This window comes from Prinia subflava, chromosome 6 (genome assembly GCF_021018805.1).
Source record: "Prinia subflava isolate CZ2003 ecotype Zambia chromosome 6, Cam_Psub_1.2, whole genome shotgun sequence".
Taxonomy (NCBI): domain Eukaryota; kingdom Metazoa; phylum Chordata; class Aves; order Passeriformes; family Cisticolidae; genus Prinia; species Prinia subflava.
The window spans coordinates 14,593,554-14,618,668 of record NC_086252.1 but is presented as its reverse complement, the minus strand read 5'-3'; the positions used below and the strand labels follow the sequence as shown (position 1 = coordinate 14,618,668).

General features: G+C 45.6%; 2 protein-coding genes across 8 annotated transcripts in view; one reads left to right on the top strand and one right to left on the bottom strand.

Annotated features, from left to right (window-relative positions):
• Positions 1-15,977, top strand: part of ABI2 (abl interactor 2) — a 66,131-nt gene extending 50,154 nt beyond the window's left edge. For 4 of the 7 annotated variants that reach the window (XM_063400382.1, XM_063400379.1, XM_063400381.1 and 1 more), the window contains 3 exons: positions 1,369-1,527; positions 6,277-6,450; positions 9,937-15,977. In XM_063400382.1, coding sequence (XP_063256452.1) covers positions 1,369-1,527; positions 6,277-6,450; positions 9,937-10,112 — 509 coding nt within the window. In that variant the 3' untranslated portion in view covers positions 10,113-15,977. Of the gene's footprint in view, positions 1-1,368; positions 1,528-5,868; positions 5,956-6,276; positions 6,451-9,936 lie in introns of all 7 variants that reach the window. The other 3 variants (XM_063400380.1, XM_063400376.1, XM_063400375.1) reach the window with 1 other exon arrangement.
• Positions 15,978-16,589: 612 nt separating this feature from the next.
• RAPH1 (Ras association (RalGDS/AF-6) and pleckstrin homology domains 1) overlaps positions 16,590-25,115 on the bottom strand; it is an 88,252-nt gene continuing 79,726 nt past the window's right edge. Inside the window, exon 14 of the mRNA XM_063400373.1 lies at positions 16,590-24,750. Within this exon, the coding sequence (XP_063256443.1) occupies positions 22,780-24,750 (1,971 nt within the window). The 3' untranslated portion in view covers positions 16,590-22,779. The remainder of the gene's footprint in view (positions 24,751-25,115) is intronic.

Sequence of the window (25,115 nt, the reverse complement as noted above, 5' to 3'; positions counted from 1 at the left end):
TTTGTTTCCCTGTTTATTGCTTGTATGGCTTCTCTGAAATACAGTATTTGAAGAGACTGGGTAGGTTACCACTTATGAACTCACAGCTTTTGTTCTGTAAAAACCTCTTAGCCCTCCCTCCTCCCTTCTCTCCAATCACCACCAATTTCTGCAAGTACATTAAGTAACAGAGACACACACACATTGGAAAAACACATCAGGAAAAATGGGGAAAAGCCTTTATAGAATGGATTTTTTCTTAGCTGTTTCTTGTCAGTAAAGAGTGCATGATTTTAGATGGTACATTAAACACTACACTGGTACAAAGGAGAGGGAATGTGACTGTAGTTCATGTATTTGCTCTTACAAGCAAGTAACAGAGCAAACAACTTGGATTTTTATTTACTGACCTAGTATGAAGTTGTGCAAAGCAAGCAAAACATAATGAAGAACAATGCAGTTTTTAAAAAATTTGTGTGTTCTTTTGTTCTGTTTCTCTATTTACTTCTCTCCTCAACCACAGTGACCATCCCTACGCTCCATGTTTTCTGGCAAACTCTCAAATTTGCTTCTACAACAAATGGTGGAGACAGAATAGTTTGTGGAGTGTAATAATGCATATGGGAATAGTTAATCCAGCTTACTGTTATTTACAGTATCAAATCCAGAGAATTTTATGTGAGCACAGAAGATCCCTTGCTTCAGTTATTGCTTGCAGGGATTCACAATCAATCTGTTGTATACAGGAAGTAATGAAAATACAGAGCAAGTTTCTGAGGAGTTGTTTTAATTGACAGCTCCCTTGAAGAAGGTCTTTTAGTTTGACTTCATCTATTCCATCCTTCAAGGAGTTTCTTACATTCTCTTCTCCCCAGATGATTCTCTGAATATCTTCTGAATTGCACTATGATAGGCAGTACTGTGTTTTTCAGTTACAGAAGGTAGCAGCGTTGAATCCTGGAAATGGCCTGCAGTTATTTTTTACATGTATGTTCCTAAACTGCAGAACTGTGATGTTTTAGGGAGTTTTTTGCAGGTTTAGAAATAACTAAATTCACAAGAAGTTATTGTAATACGTTATTTAAAATAAATAACCGGGTAATATTTTCATTAATTTTGAAGATTTGTAGCTTAAACACCTTTGTGTTTTCTTACTGGCTTTTGTAGGCAGGACTGAGTGCAGGCAGTTGGGAGAGTTATGTTCTGCATTGCTCTTGAGACTTTCGGTGTGTGACAGTCTGGCAGCTGGAGTGGCTGACTCCTCCTAGGATGCAGATTGTCTTAAAATAAGGAGCTAGAAACCTTTGCAAACGTTTGGAATTGAATGCAGGTAGGGAGAAGGCAGGCATCGTTCTTCTCTTGGCTAATGCATGTCTGTCCCTACCCTAGGTCACCCCGTTCAGTTCTACAGCATGAACAGGCCTGCAGCTCGGCACACGCCCCCCACCATCGGCGGCTCTTTGCCGTACCGGCGCCCTCCCTCCATCACGTCACAGACCAGCCTGCAGAGCCAGATGAACGGGGGCCCCTTCTACAACCAGAACCCGGGTAAGGAACTTGGGCTGCTCACTGACCTTCAGCTCTCTGAATTTTATGTTCTGTCTCCATTGCAGATCTTGCACTTTCAGTATGTTGCTGGTAGCTGTGCCAAAGCTGCAGTGCAAGTGCAGAGGTTCAGCTTCCATTATGGCAAGCATCTTAGAAAACGCTAGCTTTGTTGCCAAATACTTTACGTTTGGTGTCGCAGTCCCTATCAGACAAGCTTAATCCTTGACTACACCACGTGTCCTGGACCTGCTTTGGTGTGGGATTTGATTTTTGCACCAGAGTGCTGATTCTTCATTAATCAGTCTTTACCTTGTGTGCTTTTTCCGTGTGGGTAATGTACAGTTCAAGCAGTTGTACTTGTTACACAGGGACAAGCATTAGACTCCTTAGAGACACCAGTGGTGTTTGGGTGCGAGGGTCATCTCTAAGCCCACGGGTGATGTTATTTATGGGTGATCTGCCTTACAAAGCAAGAGGAGACCTTACCAGGGAGTGAGTGTCCTGTTGTCAGCATAGCACAGTAGCCTTTTACCTAAGGAGTCCTTCTTCCTGTGCCTCTGATGGGACAGGATGGCTTTATACCAGACTAGGGGAGAACTTCTCTTTTGACAAAGCTACAGAAAGATGCAGGGGACACACTGAAGGTTTCTTGTCAGGAAATGCCCTAATACGAGCAAGATAGAATGTCGACTTGCAAGCACTACAGTCTGCTGGTGTTTTGTGGTGGTAGGATTGGAAGGGAGGTCGTGTTGTGGCTTGGTTTCTTTTGTGGTTTTGGGTGTTTTTTTTTGGTCGGTTGGTTTTTGGTTGATTTGTTTGTCTTTTTAAAATTGAACACTGAACTTGGAATTAGGTCAAATGCTGCAATCTGCATTTAAGGGATTTGATCAGGTTTGGCTGTTACTGTTTGTGAGCTACCCTGCAGGGTGAGGTGTGTGCTGAGCTTGAGATGGAAATGAATGGTCCTGCTGGGTACAGGGAAGTGGAGGAGCTTGTAGGGCTAAATTGTAGCCCAGTTCCCTGAAACAGGTTGTATTTTTTAAGCATATTGAAGGCTGAAGAGGGAAACAGGCAAGAAGGAAAGGGTAATAGCAACAAAAGAAACCTTTCAGGATTACAATAATGCAGTTTTTGCAATAAAGACGATTTTCAGTATATCCAGAGAGTTTTTGACGACTGCTGTGCATTTTTTGTTTGTAGGCTGTTTAGCAAAAGGAATAATTCTCTGCAAGCTGCCATTGCATTGTTAATAGGTGATCACAGAAGATGCCAAATAGACTTAAAATAAATTGCATAACCACAGTTCAGTCTGTGTATCCAGAAAGAAGGTAATGATTATGGTGATTAGTCATTTGAACTGTAAATCACAAACAAAATACTTCAGTTGTATTGGCATATCTGAAACAATATAAATAAGCAATTGTAGTAAGAGATTTTTTTTGATGTACCAGCAGAATACAGAATTTATTAGCTTTGCAGTTACACTAAACCAAGGTTTTTTTTGAGTTCACCTTGAAAGGAGAGTATGCTCAGGCATGCATAATTGATGAAAGCCCTAAGAACAGAGGCACTGATGTGTCTGGAAGGAGCAGGTTTAGTAGTGATGGGACAGAGGCCACATTTTTTTCTCAGTATTCCCGAAGAGAGACCTTACAAGAGGCAGAAGAGGGTGCCAGCTGTGGCTTTTTTGTTGTTTGTAGGCTGTTTGGCAGTAACACAGTACTGTTATTTCCATTGCCATTTTTTAAAATGGTGGCATAGTCATGTTTGTTTTTTCATTTGACAGGAGAATGAAAGGTACTTGCATTGCCCTGTTCTGTTAAATGGCACTCTAAGATAATACTATTTTTCTGCTTCAGGATGAGACCTTTTTAAGAATGAAAAGAAAATATTAAGAACTGCAGACTCTAAATGATCTCAGCATATGTCTGTCCCAAAGCCACTCTTGCCAGCCAAGCACATAACAAGTGCTTTAACCTTGCAGCTTTGGATATCATTATCCAAGCAATGTAGAGCCCAGCACAGGCTGAAAACTGTGTGGGAGAATTGGGGCAAGGATTGAGGTGGTGTTTGCACCCCCCCCTCATTTGTACAGCTGAATTCTTACCAGCTGAAGCTGCCCAGTGGAAGATGCTCTTGAGCATTTCTGAATTAATTTACAGCAACTGTGTATTAAATCTATCAGTGGTCAGAATGGAAGGAAGATGGGACAGAACATTTAAGATGATGTTTATACGGCAGAGGTAAAGTTCTTCTGATGCATTAAATAAACAAAATAATTAGTATTTTGTTTATTTAATTACTACAATACCATTTAATTACTATATTGCCTCTTAAAAGTCAAAACTAGAATAATTATATAGCATATAGAGACAGTACTGTGATAGTCCCTGCACAGTGCAAAGACTGAAGCACAAAGTGAGGGGTTAAGATACACAAGGAACGATGTCAGCTAGTGTTAGCATCACCACTGTGATTAAACCACACAACCCAGACTGAACCTGGGAAATTTTTTTGGATTTACTTGGCATGCTTGTCTAGAGGAATTAATTTTTCTCCATGGAAAGCCTTGTTATTTCTTTCAAAGAAATATATATAGCTCATGAACAAAGTACACTGAAGAGACCAAGGAAACTGGAACTACTGTCCTCTGCTAGATATGGATTCTGTGAATCCATATGATGTTGAATAGAGGAATCATTTTGAAATGAAACACTTTTATAGCATATATAATTGAAAAAGCAGGGACAAGGATGCTGAATTGATGGATGTTACTGCTTTTCAGTAGGACTTTAAATTCAAGTTCCCTTTTTCTGCTTTGAAAAAATGCAAAACCAAATCTTTTCGCAGCAATCGTGGTTACACTTGAAGGAATAAATACTCTGAGGTCACGTCATTTGAGTCAAAGAAACTGTAATCAGAAATGTTTTTCAGTTTTTTCTCAAGAGATATCAATTAAATGGTGAGATAATGGAACTTACTTTATATAGAGATGCAAGATATTTTTGCAAAAAAAGGATGGTTGCTGTTAGTCTTTTCATTTATGATGTGTGGTTCTGAAAGAAATGTGGATGTGAGTGACAGAAGAAATTCAAAGCACTTAAGATAGTTGTTACTGAAATAAGCAAACAGAAGAAATTTTGAGACACAAATTACAAGTGCTGTAGAACTCTTTTCTCTTGCTATGATAATGTGAATTAATTCTGAAAAATGCTGCATCATACCTGTCAGTTTTACTGCCTCTGAAATTAGCCTGAAATTAATTTAGTTCTGTCTGGTGGCTAAATAAATGTACTGGCACATGAAATATAGGCTTCTTTTCCCCTTAATCCCTTTGGACACGGTTGAATGTTTTTTGTATGCCACATACTAACAAGAAATTTATTATTTGTGCTTTTCCTAAGGTGTGCTGTCTGAAAAATTATCTTGCAACTTGCCTAAAGAATTTTGCTGCATTATTCAAAGTGATACTAAATTCACATAAAACTAGTCAGCTGATTTTTTAACTAGATAAACTCGCATTCTAGGCTTACACCACAGTTCAGTGTTGAAGCATTTGCAACTGACTGAAAGAATCTTCTTTAACTGGGAGTTCACATACATTGTACAAAGGCAGCTCTTACTGTACAAAGAGAGCTCTTCTGGTGCCACTGAAAGGGCTGTTCAGAATTCAGTGCAGGGAAGTCAGGTGGGGAGGAAACCAGGCAGCACATCTGGAATAGGCCCTGTGGTTTGGCAGCAGCACAATGTGCTCTGTTCTGTCAATAAGATCAGAAGGGTTGCATCTTTCAGATCTGCACAGTTCTCAAAAGGCATCTTTTTTTTGTTTTGTCTAAAATAGCTGCCTCATTCAATGGGGATTTTTGGCCTACATCTTGGGAAAAAAAAAGAGTTATATCCATTTTCATTACTAGAGATTCATGGATGCTGTTAGGCACCTCCAAAAATATCAATTAGATTTGAAAGGGGGGATGATTATAGGCAGAGAGCCCTCTTGATACATTTGTTAGTTAGGTCTCTTCATAAAGTGCTATGTTCTGTAGTAAGAAACTTCCTCTTAAGGGAATCTCATAGTCAAATCAGAAGAATACTTCAGCATGGATTCTTAATGTTAAGAAAAAGAGCTGGGTTGGAAATTTTAAAAATAGAGAAATATCCTTGAAGAAAGGATTAGGAATATGCTTGAACTACCGGAGCCATTTTTCTTTAAATGTCAGTCTTTCCATCCCAGCTTCCTGGCAGCTTGCTGCACTGTCTGAGTGGTGATGATGTCTACTTTCCTGTGTGTTGCTTTGTTGTGTTTCTAACTGGATGCCTTTCTCTTTTTAATTTCTGTGGCAGCATCCCTTGCTCCTCCTCCCCCCTCCATCCTACAGGTAACTCCACAGTTACCACTAATGGGATTTGTGGCCAGAGTTCAAGAAAACAGTAAGTTTGCTGCTTCCTTGTGCTATGTTTTATTACTGGATGTGGCTTTTGGATTGAGTTGGTGAAAGGTTTATCTGTAATATCCAGAATTCTGCGTTCTCTACTGCCTCTGCAAGTTTGTGTGAAATTGTGAAGGGTGGGAAAAAGAAATAATCATATTGCAGTTACCTGGTCCTTCCTTGTCTGCGTTCTCCTGTCTCTAGTGTGTTTTCCCAAGTTACAGCTGTTGGTCCCACTGCGGTTAACTGGGATAGAGAGTGTTGCTTGAAGCAGTGCCGTGGCTGTGGAGACATTTTCATGGTGTGCCGTTCCTGATTTCAGTTTCAGATACTCCTCCCCCGCCACCGCCCGTGGACGAGGCAGTGTTCGATGAGTCTCCCCCTCCCCCGCCACCCCCGGAGGATTATGAGGAGGAGGAAGCGGCTGTGGTGGAGTACAGCGATCCCTATGCGGAGGAGGACCCTCCCTGGGCACCCAGGACATACCTAGAGAAGGGTAGGTCTGGAGCTGCACGAGACAGTGGGGCTGTGTTTGTAACAACTCTCTGGATGTGCTCCTGCCATCCTGCTCCTGGACGTGGAGTCTGCCTGGACTCCTCCGTACCAGTATTGCTATTACAGCACTTGAGTCAGCAGCAAAAGAGAAAGAAGAGGCCCTGATGTGTGTTTACAGTGCCTAATGCAGAGGGAGGGGCGTGTGTGCCTTGAGAAACAACTTTCTGTTTGAGGAAATAATGGTATAATGTTCTGTTCTACTTTCCTGTGGACTTTTTGGGCTTGGGAACTAAAATAGTTCATATAGGTGCATATATGCACAGATCTGTCCCATCCCACGTGGCATAGCAAAACTGCAAAGGGGAGTCTCTAAATATCAGCTGGAGAAAGTCAGAAAATGTTTCCTGTGGAGAACAAAAGTATAAGAAGCCAAACATTATTGATTTCTGCATTTACCCATGCAAAAACATAACTTTGATCTGTATTTTTAAACCTAGATGACCAAAACATCTAAAAGGTCGTCTGTTTAGACTCTTAAAAGTAACAGAAAATACAGTTGCTTTCAGTGTATGAAGAACTATTAAATAATAGTTTTAGGATACCAGAAAAAAAGGAGAGATTGACATAGATGTGGATTCTGTTGTAGTTACATGAAGAGCTCTACTCAGCCCATGTTTGAGATTTGACTGCTTTGCTGGAGTTGGGAGAGAAGTGCTTGGCTGTGAGTTTTTTATTGCAAGCTTTGAAGCTTTAAAATTAATGAGAAACGTTGTACTAAAAGAGAACTTTAATACTCCAGGAACGTGAATACTTATACTGCTGGGAATTATAATGCTTTATTCAGCAAAATAATTTATCTTATGGCAACTACTTAAGTTCCTATAAATAGTATTCTGTGCCTCATGATTCAAAGTGGACAAAACAGATGAAAGTAAGTAGCTCTTCCAACATGTTTACCCCCAATACGTAGAATTCCCAGTTCTTAGGACTTGTACTTTTACATTTGATATGACCATTTTCCTGTTTAAGCTCATATGAGAGCACTTTTATAGAGTTAGGGTAGATGACCTTTGCAATAGAAGCTGGAACACCAGAGTGTCAAATCCAGAGCGTTGCTGTATGTTGGAATGGGGTTCAACATGACCGTGTTGTGCAGAGGGTCAGGCAGTGTGGGAGGCACCTGTAACATCAAGACAGCTGGAGCCTGCAGCTGAGGGTGGAAGTGAATAGCAGACCCATGTGGAGCAGACAGAGGAGTTAAGTAGGATCCATTACTGGGGACGCTGACCTTGAGGACACTGCCGTGTGACTGTAATGGCAACAGCCAATCTGCAGTGTCCAGGGGTGTACAGTACAGTTTTGCACTGAGCTCTGTGTCTGGATGTGCAGCAGGAACAGATAAGAAAATGACCTGGCTCTGCAAATCAGATGAATGGAGATGGGCATCCAGAGGGAAAATTGCACTTACACCACTTAGAGAGGGTGTAGCAGACTCGAGTGGGATTATCAGCTAGCCTACATTTGTGGTCACTTGGATGTAACAGAGTTCAGCCAAACTCTGTGTAATTGTTGGAGAACCAAAGATCACTGATTGGAAGAATATCAACCTGAATGAGTAATTCTGGTTTTCGTAAGTGCATTGAAACATATTCAGACAGAAACTAAAAGAGGCCCTGGCTCGGGCAGACAGGGAAGGATGCCACCTCTTGAGTCAGTATTGCTGCTTCCTGTCTCATCTGGAGCCTTTCCTGCAATACTGGCCTGTACTCATCATAACTTGGGGCATGTGACAAGCACAGCTTGAACTGCTGGGACTGCAGACAGAAGGATTAAAGAGCCTTTTAGAGAGAGGACTGTTGCCAGTACACAGATAACAGGCTGCAGGAAGCAGTGGTGATGGAAAAACAAAAACAGGCATCAGGTAAATTTTATGAGGCTTAACAAGAAGCAAATTTCCTTCACAAACTTAAGGAAGAGTTTCCTTCTTGTGATCGTGAAATAATTAATCCATTCATTATCCAAAGGGATTAGAGTACACTCAAAAGTTAGAAAAAAAGGAATTGGAAGTTACCATGATCCTTGGATGAGGATGATTATTAGTATTGTCATCAAGAGAATGAAGAAAAATAGCACAGTGACTCTAGGAAGAAATTTCAAAACCCTTAAAAAGGAATTTTGAAGGACTTAAATTGAATGTATCACATGTTCCTACAGTTGTTTTTCGAGCTAAAAATGTACGTGTTTCTCTATTGGTGTTTTGTTTGCTTAGAATTATATGTCTAAAACCGTACAGACTAAGTTACTTAACAACTGCTGGCACAATTGTAGAGCTAACAACGTGTGTTTTTAAAATATGCACTAGTCACGTGATAAAAAAAATTCTGTACATATTCTGGTTTTCCACTGGGATTGATCTGTGTATTTTATAATCTCTTCTGGATCCAGGTTTCCCTAGTGTTGGTTTGTGTTGATTCCTTTGCTCCCTCCAAAGGGAATGACCTCTTTTCTTTTGAAAAGAGTGATGAGTTTACTAGACTCTTGGACAGTGGATTTATGAACATATGCTGTTAATTTTTTATCCTTGCTTTAATTTAGAGTATCTTTCCATCTATCCTCAGTACAAGATTTTAGGATCCCTGTCCAACATACTTCTTCTTTTTCTCCTTAGTGGCAGCACTGCATGTTTCATTGCCAAGTGCTCAAAGCAGTGATTGATGCCTTTTGTTAAAGTACTCAGAGTCTGGCGTAACTAACTTTCTCTATGAAACACATAATGATACCACCGAGATTGGACAATTGTATCAATTAGATGTCTATTTTCTGGCATTTCGGGACTGTTCTGTTTAATATGTGCTTTGTCCAACTTCTTTGCCTTTCCTAACAATTTTTGTGCCATCAGTAAAATAATCTACAGCTGTAAGAAAAATGTCCTGATACAGTATGTGTGCCTTTCCACCTTCCTTCTTCCTGGCTCCTAACAGGGATTTGCCCACCTTGGTGGTGTGTGCCCTGGGAGTGGCTGCTGGGTGTTGAGATGCACATGCACCTTTAGGGATTTAAATGTGGAAGTAGCTAAGATAGTAGTAGATAGTTAAGTAAATAGAAGTCTGGGACATCAGTCTTGGCTCATTTGTACTGTGGTCTGAAGAGAGCTCTTGCTACACTCCGTCTCTTCCATGTTTTCCTGCTCATAGCTGTGCTGAGATCTGATTTAGCACATACAGGAATAGTTCGGAGTGCTCATAGCCACAGGGATTCACAGCCACCTTGTATTGTTCAACACCAAAAGTTTATCATACAGTTGGACACTTCCTCTGGTGGTTGGCTCATGTGCTTCAAAGCTTGTACAAAAGGGGGTGCAAGAAACTGTTTCTCTCAGCAGGTCGTTCTGTGCACTCACAGGTGAGGCAGTGCCTGGACGAGGGAGGGTGATTGGATTTTCCTCCTCTCCTGCCTCTCCTGACAGTCACATTCTGTTCTTTCCTAGTGGTGGCAATCTATGACTACACCAAGGACAAGGAAGATGAGCTCTCGTTTCAGGAAGGTGCCATCATTTACGTCATCAAGAAAAATGATGATGGCTGGTATGAGGGGGTCATGAATGGAGTGACAGGGCTGTTCCCGGGCAACTATGTGGAGTCCATCATGCATTACTCAGAGTGAAGACCAGAGGACAGAGCACTGCATCTCCTGCTGCAGGAGCTGTCAGCGCTTCCCAGATCTCCACCAGCCTCTGGGGCCCCATCCAGTGTAACTGAATGAAGGATAATTGTAACAACCACTCTTTTGGGTTTGTTTTTTTTTTTCTTTCCCCCCTCATAATAAGACAATAGTGATTTGAGTTGTTTGAAGAAATGGCTCTTCAGCTGCCAGCAGAGGCTATCCTGAGCTATCTGACTTTGAATTAAGCTGACCCATTCAGATGTAACAAACTTGTTGATTAGCTCATACTTCACTCGAATTCTGACTTCTGACAGGCCTTGGGATCTGTCTCAGGAATCCTGTGTGCCCTCACAGTTCTACCGTTGGAAGCAGTGCCTGGCACTGGGGATGTCCTGGATGCTTGTGAAGGTCACTGGCCAGTGGACATCCCTCCTGTCCTACACCACACTCCCGTGCAGCTGGAAGAACAGTCATGTAATCCTAGCAAACGCTGGGGTTTCTGCACAGAGACGTTCCTGTAACTGACTTCCAGACAGCTGGATTCTGCACTCGTGGGCTGACACAGGGCACACAGAGCCGGCTTTCATTCACTCACCTTTGAGTTCAGACAATTCAAATGGCTGCAGCCCCGAAACCCCCGCCCCCATTTCTCATCTTCTGAATGCCACATATTTGTTTTGTGTTCTGCACTGATGTAACTGTGCTCCTCTCCACAGCGAGCTCCTTGCCACGGGTGCTGCCGGTTCAAACAGAACTCACAGATGCCGTTGATGGTGAAGGCGAAACAAAGTTTACAGGTCCTCCTGGGGTCTGAGGATTAACTCTAGGGGGTGTGATCTAAGGTTCAAATCTACTCATGCCTGCTTGCACTAGAGAAACTTGCCCCAACTTTAGTTTTATGCACAATATAATCTTAAAAATCCAATCAGGTATTGTAAATTGGCTATTTTGTACTTGATGACTAGATTTGCATATGTACTGTGAGAGCCCTGTGCAGAGGCAGGACAAACGGCAATTGTTGTCTTCGTGTCTGCTGCCAAAATCTCTTCGGCGGAAGCAAAAAGGGCTGTTGTGTGTACTGGTTTCCCATGGAAATCCAAGCAGTAACTAGTAGTAGTCCTAGTTCTTCCCCTAGCCCTCTCCACTGTTTATTATAATAGATATTTTGAGCTATACTGGTGGCTTGGGGTGAAGTAATACCAAGTGAAGGCCCTGTAGCCCCTTGTGATGATACTTGGCTTTCTGATCTAGTCTCAGTTAAAAATTCTGCTCAGTGATTGTACACAGCAGATCACTCGCGTGCCCTTAGGAACATCTAAATATTACCTTTGGGTAAATACCATGTGTTAACTGAGTAAATTTCCTGTTAAGGCTTGTTAGCCTGTGAATTGAGCTGATCTGTATCGCAAGAGCCTCCTGGGCAGCTCCAGCCTGTCACCTGGGCAGCTCCAGCCTGTCACCTGGGCAGCTCCAGCCTGTCAGCTGGGCAGCTCCAGCCTGTCAGCTGGGCAGCTCCAGCCTGTCACCTGGCCGAGTTGTAGCTGGTACCAAGAGAAGCGTGTCCGAGGTGAGGCCGGTGTTAAAGCAGAGCAGTGCACAGTGGAATGGGCCTGGCTGTGTGGTGGCACTGGCACCAGTACAGGTCACTGACCCTGCCCCTTGCTTGGTAGTTAGTGCAGTACCAGCATGGAGGTGCAGGCTTGGTGCCAGCCTGGGCAGGGAGGTGCCATAGCTGCTCAGAGGGGAAGAAGGAAGAAACAAATAGGTGTGTTTTTAGGCCATGGAGGAATGTGATCACCTGCTGTGAGCTTGTGGAACTCCTGTGACAGCGCACAAGAAACTGCTTCGGGTAAAGTCTGCAGGAAGGACAATTTAGAAGAAACTCGTGCAGATAGAAGTCGCTTTCTCCCTTGCTAATCCACATTGTTTTCTTTCTGGAAGCTGACAGTGTAGTTTAGGATGGGTGCCAGAACAGATACCCTTTGAACCCTTTAATCTCTGAAAAGTTTTCTTGCAGCAAGACTAAAAGAAGCAGCCATATTCAGTTCCCTCAGCCCATCATTTCTGTGGAAGCAAGTCCAGAACCACTGGCTGTGCAGTCACTGGAGTAACTGTTTCTAGTGTCACTGGGCAGGTCTAAGCTTTTGGCACAGGGAGGTGGTGCTTCTGACAAAGTTGATTGAACAGCAGCATTCACCAGCCTTTGGTGCTTACAGGGGAGCTGTTTTCCAGGAATAGCAGAGCTTTCATGGCTTTTCTTGCCTTGCATATGTTTGTGGTAAAATCTGAGCCCACAGTGCTCAAATGCATCGTTAGGGCAGCCTAATGAGTTCCTAAGTGAGAGCTGAACCTCTGTGTGCACCCAAGCTGCAGCTGGCAGGTCACACTGTAGTGAAATGTGTCTTAACCCAGTCTGAGCGAGAGCTTGTGCTTGAACACTTCTGATGGGGTAGTGTGTACTCCCACTGTGTGTGATACTTAATCTTCAGTCAGCTGGTTTTTCATCTTGCAAGTTTTGTTTTGTGAGAGCAGAGCAGTGTGAGAGGAACGCATGCCAGAGCCCAGCACAGAAGATGAGGCTGCAAAACCCTGAGAGTGAAATATGTGACAGCTCCTGAAGAAGTGGCTTTGGTCTGATGGGCCAGGGTTTAGTTTGCTCCCTGCTGATAGTACATGGAATTGTTTATCCTGCAAGAACTGCTGTGGATGGAATTTCTGGGTCACCTCCTGCTGGTTTTATGCTTTATTATGCAGTACTAATGTAAAGAAATTTGTTGAGTTTTACGCATATTTTTATTTTGTACAGATTTTAATTCCGTTGCTTGTTTGGGGATGATGTGATGTAATGGTCATAGACCAGGCCAAGGTAAACAGGCTTTGTATATTAATGTTACATAGATTGCATGCTAGTAAAGTCAGTGAGGGTTGTGTTTCCAGTTTTGTCCCTTGTACTTCTCCTTGTCCAAAACCTTCTCTTCCTCACCCCTTTTTAATTTACAGGTTTACTTTGAAAGGGGGTGGCAAATGGGGGGTGGGTAGAAACACGTCAGTATGTTAAATAAGGTGCACAAAATCTCTTCATTGCTGAGTTTTGCTGCCACAGCTCATGGTGTTCTGCATCACAGGCTGTTGAAGCGGGAGTGTGTATGCATGAGAGGTGGGGGAAGGAGACACTCCAGCATAGCCCAAAGAGTGCTGAATGGCCAAAATGTATATGTTTCTCCCTTTGTGAGAACTGCCTTAGCCCAGCCAGCTGTTTTTGTTGTGCACAGAAATTGTTCAGCATCCTCTAGCGGTGTATTTTGCCTTGGTTTGCTGTGTATCAAAGATTTCTTCCTTCCTCTTGGCGCCAGGGACGAAGCTATTAACTACAGCTGCCCCTCCGTCACGTGGCTGCATGAGAGGAGGGCTGAGCGAGTCTGTCCACATCTAGTGCTGAAGCAGGTTCATTCTGGTGCCTTCACTCCAGCCGAAGAGCGATAGCTGAGGGTGCTTGTGTCTCACCCATTCTTTCCCCTCCTTTTTGCCTTCCCCCCAGCTGTTGCAGCAGAGGGCTGAGAGGAGCAGGAGAGGCGACCAGCCAAGTCTGTGCTTGAGTGTCCTGAGGGTGTGTCCAGTGCACTGGCTGGAGGAGGCAGCAGAGAGCTGAAGCAATGCTGGAGCACTTGCTGCTCTGACTGGTTAGACACAGACACACACTGAGGCACTGAAGAGCCACTGCTCTCCCTGGAGAACAAGAGGTGTGCCGTGGCACTGAGGTAGATGACAGAGCTTGGGGTGTGTTGCCAGGAGGCTGACCATGTTCTGGGATTCAGACTGTCCTTGCAGATAGTTGAGGTGAATGTCATGAAAGTGGCTGGAGAGGTCTCTGCCAGTGTGAGCCACAGGTCCTGTGGGTGGCTTACCTGTGAGTGCCAGAAAGGCTTAGACCCAGCTAGTTCTTGCTAGAGCAGTTCATTCTCCTTTCACAGCTGCTGGGCATCTTCTTTTCTTGCTGCTGAAGGTTCTTAGTGACAGCCAAAGTTGACAGTGGAAGTAATGCAGCTTCTGAAAAGTGCCGCTTCTACCGGGGGTATTTCTGTTGATCATGAAAAGAAAGCGAGGAGGCAGCAGGACTGAGAAGCCTTTTCCAGCAGAGGCCATGTGGGCTGCCTGCCTGCTGTGGCTGTGCACGTTGTTGACTAGAGGTGGAAGAGGACTGTGCACTCATCTGTTGTGCTTCTGTGGTGTCTCCCACCTGTGCTTGATGGTGACTTCATGCTGTGTTCTTCCTAGCAACTTCCACCACTTCCTGGCAGATGCTGTGGATGTGCCTCTGCTGGAAACAAGCTTGCATTTTTATTAGTTACATCCGTGGGCTCCAGGCATAGAGCTAAACTTCTGCATTTTCCTTTCTGGAAAGGATGGACTTTACCTGGTTTAGTCATCTGGGAGCATTTACAGAGCTTCTCCTCCCAGAGGTGCAACAGGCTATTTTGTAGTACAGGTGACATCTGTATTCTCTGCAGGCCCTTTTTTGGAAGCTGCTTCGAGGACGCTGTTGAAGAGACCAGGGTGCTGTGGCTTTACCAGGAGCAGTAGTTGCATTCAAAGTATCAAGTGTCACTGGTGAAGCACTGCAGCGTTTCAGGCAGCATTACAAACCCCATGCAGGGACTTGTACCTGTGAACACTGCAACGCTGTTGCATTCACTAAGGCAAATATTTATAACACTAACCTCTAGGGATGGTGGTGGAAACTGAGCCCCAGCCAGATCATGGGCTACAGCTTCTGGGGTGCCAGTTACAAGAATTTACTGTGCTACAGGTGTATTCACCTTGCCCAGCTTCTGGCAGCTCCCAGTATTTGGCACAGCTGCATTTTTGTGGATAAAATGGTTACTGCGCAGAGGTCGGAACAGTACAAGAAGGGAACAATGTGTGGGTTGGGGATTTTCCCCTGCAGTAGCTGAAGTCAATGCATAGTAACAGCCCTATTTAGCTACTTCCAATGTTAAAACTTCAAGGGTAGTGGGACCCCCACCGCACTTCCGTGGGGATGTGCTGAAAGCTTTATGCAGCCAAGGTTGGACAACGGCTGTTAGAAAGAATAATTCACAGATCATGGTGTTCTGCTGCTTTCATTCGGAAAAAACCCCACCCGTGTGTTATGTGTAATCTCCAGCTCATGCAGGAAGAGGTTTGGGGGGGTTTTTGTATTCTAAATATACTACTTTTATTAGCACCTGTGCTTATTACAAGACATATTAGAAAACAGTGGTGGCAGCAGTGGCCTGCTGTCCAGAGGTAAGCCTGCACCCAGGACCCTGCTGAAATGGGTGCAGTACGTTTGTTCCAGTTTCTCTTTACACCTCTGAAGAATCCTGCTACTACTGACTAATAGGAAGAGCTGTGTACAAATTTATTTCCATTACAGCGCCTCAGTAAGTGCTGACATGTCCGAGACTTTTTTGTAAAGAACAAGTGCTTCTTTTCACATTTGAAAAAGTGTCTTTTGCAACTTGCATGGACAAGTAGTTTCTATGAATTCTCTGGAGATGTCAGTGTCTAACATGGATTTTGTCCATGCACTTTTCTGAAAGCAGATTCCCCCCAATTTGGTTTGCAGTTGGAGCAGCACGCCGTGCTTTGCTTTTGGCGCTGCCGCTGCAGTGGATGGGTGCAGAGCCCGCTGTCAGTGACCAAGCCCGCAGGACTCTGGGGAGCTGTATGCCGCCAGTAACGTTTTAGTGTGTGTGCCATTTGAACCACCTTCCAGTGAGTGCAAAACCCAATTTTTAAATTTTTTTAATTGTACTTGGAATTAACTGTTGCTGTGTACTAAACCCTCTTGTTATGAGCCCTAAATAAAAAGAACAAAGCACACCTCGTGTTCTGTGAGCGTGCCAAAGCCGAGTCGCATTTCTTGTCTTTGCCTACAGCCATCAACACACTGGGGCCAGGCATGGTGACCTGTGCGTGCAGCAGCGCTGTCCCTGAGGATCTGAGCGCAGAAATGTCCAAGCCCTGGCATCCAGCCTGCTGCCTTCAGCAGCTCCTCAGCTGCTGTGGCACTCCCCCTCTCTTTCCTGCACTCGCTGTTGTAATTCTCCAGTCTCTGCTGCTGCAGGGAGCGTTTCCCAGCCGTGTTCCCCACAGCAGCGCTCACCAGGCTCCCGCTGTCCTGTGTGAGCAGAGCGGGGCAGGGCTCTGCCAGCCCCAGCAAGGAGCGATGGAAGAGCGGAGCCTTCACACGGGCTCCTCTCTGCACTGGAGCTGATGTGAGCACGGGGCGGGTACAGCCGGCTCGGGCCCGGCAGAAATGGCTGTGCTAAGGAAGAGCAGCACTTTCCTTGGCAGGGTGCACGGAGAGGGTGCACGGCTGTAGCCATCAGCTACCTCACCCCTGCCAAGGGGAACCACTGATCACCTCCAAACACAGTGTAGGTTCTGAGCTCATGAAAAAGGAAAATTGCAAGACAGAGGATTAAAACAGTATTAAATTTAACTACATCTTTATTGAATTGTGCATATTCCATTGTATAATGATCTATATTGGGTACTCTATAATGTAGTATTTCTTTTGTCCTCTCTCATGCTTATAAAAGTATATTTATACATATATTTATATATATTTATAATATGGCAAAGCTCCCCCCAACCTGAAGCTATCAGTCTAAAAGAGCTTTGATTTTATTTTTTTTTCTTCTTTTTGGAAAGGGAAGAAGAGGGGAGGCAATCCCATTGAAAGATAAAATGTGCAATTTTTCTTTTTAAAGCAGTAAACATGAACATATTTACAGCACTCAGCACAAGTTTGCTGCACAGACAAATCATCATTGCAATGACACTTCTTACACTTGCATCTCCAGTATTATACAGAATATTCCCAGTGACTGGTAACAATTAGTGTAAGCCACAAACCAAACTGCTGCTCCAGTTCATTTCTGGTCCACTGCAGTCCAGTAGGAGGCCTAAGATTTCCAATGACAACTTGTGACAAAACATTCCGTTTTTCTTTTAGAAGTACAAGCGCTATTGTGCTGCACCAAATCAGCCAGCAGGGTGCTGTGCGCACGGCTTTGTTTGCTAAACTGTCCTTTGCAAGTGTCTACCCAGCTCCCAGTGTTGCTTAAAGGCAAGGGACACACAACATCTAAGAGTGGCACCCTGTTCTCTCACCAGACATGAGCTAGAGAGCAGCAGGATGAGACCCCTGGCAACAAGAGACCGGTGCACACACATCTGCACACCGGGAATTTAGCTCAGAATGCATCTTTGGCATCTTGGGAAAGCTGGAAGGAAATTATTTTCCACTGCAGCACACAGTTGAATTCCAAAATCTCCTAAAAGACAAATCTTCTAAAAGACAAGTTGCCTTCAAGCATTTAAATAAGGGAGGAGGGTAGTGTCCACAATCTGTTACTGAAGGTCCATCCTTCTCACTCACTACAGTACTAGTTCCTGTTCCTCCTGATCCTCTACCTTCTCTAACTCCCCTTTACCCAAAATCCATCTGCTGAGCAGAGCTCACTGAGTCCTTGTCCCCTGAGTGCCTCAGAGAATCACAGAACCACTCGGTTGGAAGAGATCTCCAAGATCATCGAGTCCAGCCCAGCCCTAACACCTCAACTAGACCATGGCACAGATGCCACATCAAGGCTTTTTAAACACATCCAGGGATGGTGACTCCACCACCTCCCCAGGCAGACCATTCCAACACTTTATCACCAAATGATCATTATGCAAGTCACTATTCTCCCTGTGGTTGGTTAGTAGCAATTAAAGTAATTTACACTTTATGTGTGGGATAAGCGTGTGTTTGTCATCTCGTTTGCAGTTTAGTGTCTTCTCAAAACTAGACCAAGCCTGTGTCACAGCAGTGAGTGCTGCCCCCTGCAACAAAACACTGGTTTGGTCAGTCTTCATGGGCATTTTTTAATTGAAGGAAAGAAAATTCAGAAAGGAAAATTACTTAACTTAGACAAACTCAGAATTCCAAGATAAAGCTTAAAACCCCACCAGCATGTGGCAAAAAACATCCAGGAGAAAACTATCCTGTGTAGTGTTAAATCCTTTCTGGTTTGGAGTCTGCCCTAATGGTGCAAGAGAATGAATGCAGAGCCAGGAGCCACAAATGGGCCCCAAAGCAGTAAGACTCACCTGCAGCTGAGGAGCACTGTGTGACTCTAATCTACACCTTAACAATGCTAAATGGAAAAAAACCAGCAACCAACCAAACTCCATGTGCTGGCTGCATCCTCACTACCTTCTGCCAGGAAATCACACTGCTTTTCTGGAGTGCAACTGATTTTAACCTGACACTAGTTGAAGTAATGCTCATATTAGGACCTGCTTATAATCTTATTTTGAATAAGAAACAAATTTACCTGCGATGGTACCACTTTTGTAGCAGAACAATTTGGTTCTAAGCTGTTTTCTGTAAAAAGCAGAAAATTGCTCTTTTTGCCCTTCTGCTGTTCAAATGGCACTTTTGGTTCCTTAAACTGTGGAAAAAAAAATTAAACTGAGAGGAAGACTGGCCACACTTTATCTCTGAGCTGATATGATTTATGTGGTTGCCTAAGGGCACAGAAGGAAGGAATTAGAAAACTTTTAAATGTGCAAGCCCAGAACAGTAAATGTTAAAATGCACTTGTTGAAAAAACCTTTCTCACCCCTCAGCCCTGAAACCAAACAATCCAGGTACCTGCACTTTGTTTCCCTGATGTGTCACTTGCCCTGCAGACAACTGCAGAGTGAGCTCAGGAGAGGAGCGCTTTGGCTTTGAGGTCATCACCAAGTCAGAGCAGCCAGTGGTGGTTTGCCGCAGGAGGAAACCACTGTGCAGGGTGAAGCAGGGAACTTCCTCTCCCGTAGAAAATGAGAGAATTATTTAGACACTTGTGCCTAACTTGCTCTCCCAGCTACATGTGTTAAAAGACTAAGCAGGACCCCTGGCACAGCCACCTGAAACCTGTTACCTGTAGTTGTTTAGAACCTGTGTTTTTTTTGGTTTTAAAAGCAATTTCTCATCTGTGTTTAGTGCCACTAGAAGAGCCTGGTTCTCCCTCTTAAAGCAACTCCCCAACACCTGAATTGTGATGCAAGTGTCTGAGAATAGCTCCCTGCTTTCTACACCTGGAGACAGACACCTGGCTGAACAGGGCTCTGCTACTCAAGAGGGGGATGCTACGCTGCACAGCAGAGGGGAAATAAAGTAAAAAATGGAAAATACTAAGAAACACAGCTGAGCCCTCCCAGCTGCCCTTGCAGTAGCAGGTCTTCCCTGACACCCACCTTTACCAGTACCCAGCCTGTGCCCTGCCTCACCTAACACAGCTCCAGCCATACACTCCACGGATTTTGGGATCAAAGCACTTCTGTGTCCAGAGTGTGAACACAGCCTTCACATGCCCATTTGAATAGTGCCAGAAGTATTACTGCCCATATATACTGCCTGTTTGTAGCAGCAAGCCTCTTCCTGGGTGTCTGAAATCCAGGCCCTTAATTTTCTGATTTAATAAATATGATGCAATTATGAGACGACTGCACACTGGGCAAAATAACTTACTTGCCAGAGAAGGTGTAAATATTTACTATCACAAAACCATACTGGAAAAGCAAGTTACAATGGGGGGTATCTCATAACCTGAAAAGGCAACCAGGTTGTCTGAACCACACTGTAGCCAAATTTCCATGCTCAGTTGAGGGAAAGCAAGCAGCAGCCACTCACTGGATCATTACTGCCTTAGGAAGGAAACTGTAACGAGAAGGAATACAGGGTGCCACCTTTGCTGACATTCATTCTTTTTGCTGCAGACTTCGGAGTTACACAGCGGTCTCCCAGCAAGCTGTGGGCAGCCTGCAGTAGGAAGCAGGGATTAATTGTCTAGGGAGTGATACGGGGGAAATGAATGTGGGCACAGGAAAACGAGAACAAAGCTCAAATGCCTCTGAAGAAATGGCACTCAAAGCATCGATGTGCCGAGCCCAAAGCCCAGAGGTACCCGCACTGAATGAACTCAAGTAAAAGGGCTGGAACTGACACACACCAGCGAGGCTGTCCTGGGGAAAAGAACAACAGGTGGGGCAAGCAGGATGCCCTGGATGCTCTCACCAGGTGCATCTTGCCAGGAGGAGCAGAAAGCGCCCACTTACCGTGGTGGCTAAGGCCGAGCAGCCACGGCAGCAGCAGCAGCGAGCACCTTTTGCCCACTGGTGTGTCTGAGCCCCGGAGCTGCGCACAGGACAGAGCAGCGAGAGGACCAACAGTGAAAATCACAGCACCCATGAACTGCAGTGTAGCCTAACCACCCTCCTGTGAGGTTGGTCACCAGCTGCACTGAGCATGCTTAAAATCAACAATGCAAATGCTTTTAAGGACACTTTGTAAGCACAAAAATAGTAGAAACAGAACCTGGTGAACAATTTGAAAGATACAAAAAAGTGCCTTTCCGTAGCAGTGCTTTAAAAATGCACACAATGGTATATACTCTTATTGCTCAAAAAATCTAGTCTGAAATATTAAAACAATTTCCAGAGGTGCTGAAACAGATTTTTAAAAAATCATATGAAACAGATCAGCAGAGACAGCACCACTAATTTTTCCTCTTTTCATGATGTACCTATTTAAAACTATATAGTTATAGATGTGTAATTTTCCACCTCAAATTAGCAAAACTTTTTTTCCTATTCATAAAATATTCACAAAGACATTTATTTCATTATTTGGTTTTAAAAACAAAACTTTATAAAAAAAAGGAATGGGGGACACTGTCACAATATTTCTTAAATCTATCATCCTGAATTACTCTAGTAAGAGATCAGTTTATATTGGTTTTACACAAGTGAAGATACTGCCAGGTCAAGCTGCTGTCTTTGTTTCATTCTTTGGGAAAAAGAAAGCATTTAAAGTTTGCTTTTGGAGAAGAAGTACGCAAACAGTGAAATTATTTGCCCTATGAGCCCATTGCCAGTATCCCCATGGTGACCAGGGAAGCTGTAACAGCTGGAGTACAGTCCAAGTATTTTAGTTGTTTTACAAAGGGTGTGTCCCACCACCCTGCAAGGAATGTGCAGTGAAACGTAAGACCACTTACACTACCTTATCACAAGGTCTGAATGTGTGGGTAAGACTGCACCACTGAAGTAGCTACTGAAGAAAAAGGACTGACATACCTGATCTAGTGACCAATTGTAAATCGGTGACTAACAGAAACCAAGTAAATCAATTGTCCTTTTTCTCCTCATATAGGCCCTTAGATGAAATTCCTAGCCAATGTTATTGCCTCTTTAAGGCTGTTTTATTTCCAGTCCTCTTCCCTGACTGTTAGAAGTGCAACTTTGTAATAAACAGGTTAATGCACTGGTCACAGTCTCTGGCAGGTCAAAAAAGAGAGAGAGTTCCTACTCTGCTTGTCCTGAAATTGCTGCTCCCTTCTCTCCTTCCAGAAGGGAAAGTTTACCGACAATTTCTAATCAATTGCAAACAATATTTTCTTTACACATTTCCAGATGCTTGTTTTTGTGAAGACACTACATCTTAGCAGGCACAGACCAGGTGAGACTGGGTGCTGTGCATGCCTGTGTGAGCACACAGCGCTCCCTACAGAACCTACCTGTTCATTCAGGGTAGGAGTTACACGGACAGCTCACGGGTCGGCGTGGGGCAGCCTTGGGGGTTGGCAGCACTTTTGATTGCAGGAATCCTGGCAGCTTTCAGAAGGGGTTAACACAAATATATTCATCTTGAGCCACAGAAACAAATGATTGAGCCTGCTGTCACTTAGAATGCATAATGGTTTGGAATAATGTAGATTTATCCTATTTAACTGCATGGGCAAATAAGTTTGAAATAATTTGTATCGGTGTACATTTTTAAACTATTTGAAAGGAGGGGGAGGCTCTTTATAGTATAAATATATTTCACTCCAGCCCACTATATATAAAATCTATTTCTTTCCTCTGAACATACTCATTTTCAGTAGTATTATGACCAGAATGTTTTGGTATGTTGCATCTGTACTTTTCAATCAACAGACAATGTACAGTTACCAGCCCAACACCTCAGCTTAGCGGAATTTACCCACCACAAACTGCTGAGAAGTTTGTGGGTTTGGTTTTTTTTATTTCCTTTCTTTAAAGTGCCCCCTACATCTCCATCTTCATGGTAAGATTTGACCAGTTAGAGTCCGATTCCAGATAATATACTGACTGAAACAATAAATACGGTTCTACAAAAACATTCTGGTTATCCTCTATAATTGCGACGAAATATATCACAATATATTATATACCTACACTTATAATACATGCACAAACATGTCTCACGTGGACAGACACTACAAAAAAATTATCTCCCTCCCCCTCCCCTAAATGCAGAAAAAGTAAGAAAACGGGGGTTTGGTCCAATCCATAAGAAGGGTAAAAGAAACTGAAAGAATGAAGCCAACACCTCTCTACTCACTCTTCCCAATAAAGTATCAACACCCCTAAGTCCCCAACTGTTTTAACCTAGCCATGGAAGGGGAATGTCTTTACATTTAGCCATAGCTGCAGTTTGAGATCACCTCTTTTAACGGGGCTGTCACCCACATCCCCACACCTCTCCACGTGCACGAAATCACGGGCTGGCCGATCACAGAGCAGCCCACAGGTCACGGAGAGCGCTGGCCCTGGGGACTGACTACCAGTCCCGTGACAGCTTGGTGTTCTGATCCCTTTTGGGGGGCGCGGGGGGCGGCCCCCTCCGTAACGTTGCATAGCCAGATATGTGACTGCCCCCGAGGCTGCTGGTCTTCTGCTGGTCGGCCAGCAGCTCTGGCGGGGGGGGAGGCAGGGCCATGTCGTCCATGGTGGCGGTGGGCTCTGTCCTGGACATCCGCGCGGAGGACAGGGAGCCGTGCCGGGTGATGGATTTCCGCTGCAGCGTCCGGTTGAGGTCTGCCAGGAATCCCGGCTGAACGCTAAGGCTGGACTTGGGTGACGTGGGCACTTGTGGACCAGCTGGCCCCGGGGGCTCTGCGACCTCCGCCTGTGTCAGTCGGGTGCTGTCGTTCCGCTTGGGGCGTGTGGGTGGCGGGGCTTTTTTCACAGACGGTTTTGACCACGCCTGTGGCTGGGGATTTACAACAGCAACTTTTGGGGAGGTGCTGCCTGAAAAGACAGATGGAATTTCTACTGGAGGGGGAGGAAGATCTATTTCAGGTGGTGGTGGTGGGAAGTCTGAATCGGACGGTGGTGAAGGAAATTCAACCACAGGCTCCTTTCCAGACACACTCGGAGCAGAAGCCTTGGCTGGGATCCCACCTTGTGGAAGGACAATGGGCAGGCTCACACCAGAAAGGTTGAGCTTCCCTGGCTTTGGAGGGGCTGGAGGAGGTGATGACTCCTTGGAAGGAGATCCTGACGGCTCTGGTGAGTGTGCAAATTTGCTGACAAGGCGGTCCACTGAAGGCCTCTTGGACTCGTGGTACTCGGTGGAGCTTGTGGACTTGATGCTGGAGTTGCGCTGAGGTGTCGGAGGTGGTTTCTTCCCTCCAGGGCTTGATGTCTTGCCGGCCTTTTTGACTGGAGACCCTGATTTGTCAGGCGGGGGAGAACCTGCAGAGGAAGCTGGGGAAGGAGGTGGAGGAGGAAACACTAAACTGCTCTCTGGTGGAGGAGGAGGGAAATCTGGTGAGGGAGCAGCAGCAGGCTGCCATTTGGGCTTTGCCTTCACCGCTGGAGGTGACTGTGGAGCCACACTCAGTGGAAGGGGTTTCAGAGGCTGGGGCTCGGTGGCAGGCGGTGTGGGAGGAGGGGGGAACTGGCTGACTATCTGCTTCACCACCGATGGCACTGGGGACTGAGGGGACGGAGGAGGCTTCACGGAGAAACTCTGCTGCTTTGGGAATGTCGCAGGGGGAGTGGGGCCAGGAGGGGCTGGGGGCAGAGGAGGCACCTGGGGAGAAGTGACACTTGGTTGTTTCTTTATTGCAAGGGGCAAGGGTGCAGTGACAGGGGGAGTGACATGTGTGACTCCCGGTGATGCTGCCTTCCCACTAGGCTGAGGGGGCAGAGCTGCCATGACGGGCTTTGGGGGTGCCTGGGGTGGTGGGGGGGCAGGCACAGGAGGAGGCGGTGGTGGCAACGAGGAGGCGACAGTGGCCTGGCTCATATTTGGTTGAACCTGATGTATCTTGGGGGGCGGCGGCGGTGGGGTGAACTGCGGCACACAGGGGGCACAAGGCGCCGGCTTCAGCTGTGCCATGGCCGAGCCCGGCGTGGGGGGCGGCGGCGGGGGCGGGGGAGGCGGCATGACCCCGTTGGGGGGCACCAGGATCTGAGGCTTTGCCGAGGGCGGGGGCGGCGGCGGGGCCTGCTGCGCGGCAGGGGCTTTGGAAAATGGGCCGCCGTGCTGGGCCGCGTTCTGCAGCCGGGTGATGGTGCTGTACTTGACGAACATGGTGGCGGGCGAGCCCGCGGACGGGGCGGCCTGGCTGGGCAGCGGCGGGGGCGGCGGGGGCGGCGGCGGCGGCGGCGGAGGGGGCGGGGGCGGAGGGGGCGGCAGCGGCGGGGACGGCTGCGAGGCCGCGTACGGGGTCACCGCCTTCGTCTGCGGGGACACGGGAGCTGCGACAGACACCAAGGGCCGACCTGCGGGCTCCGCTCGGGCCTGCGGGGAAGGGAGTTTAGTGAAAGTGGAAAGGGAGAAAAAGAGAGAGGGAAGGAGGGAGAGAGGGAAAGAGACAAAGAGATTATAAAGTCAAGGTCTAAATGTGCCCAACATTAAAAATTAAGTGGCAGATTACAGCATGCAAGAATTATTAGCAAAACGCTGGCGCAAGAGACAATTCCATACACTGACAGGCCCGGACCATGCAAGGGGATGGGACAGGCCGGGAGAAGAGCCGGCAAAAATCAGTGGAGCCAGTTCTGCTCCGAGCGAGGCTGACCGCCAGAGGGAAAATGGGGCAGCCTTGTTCCTTCCGTGGGGAAGGCAGTGGGACCCGAAGAGAAATACTGACCTCTTTGGGAAAG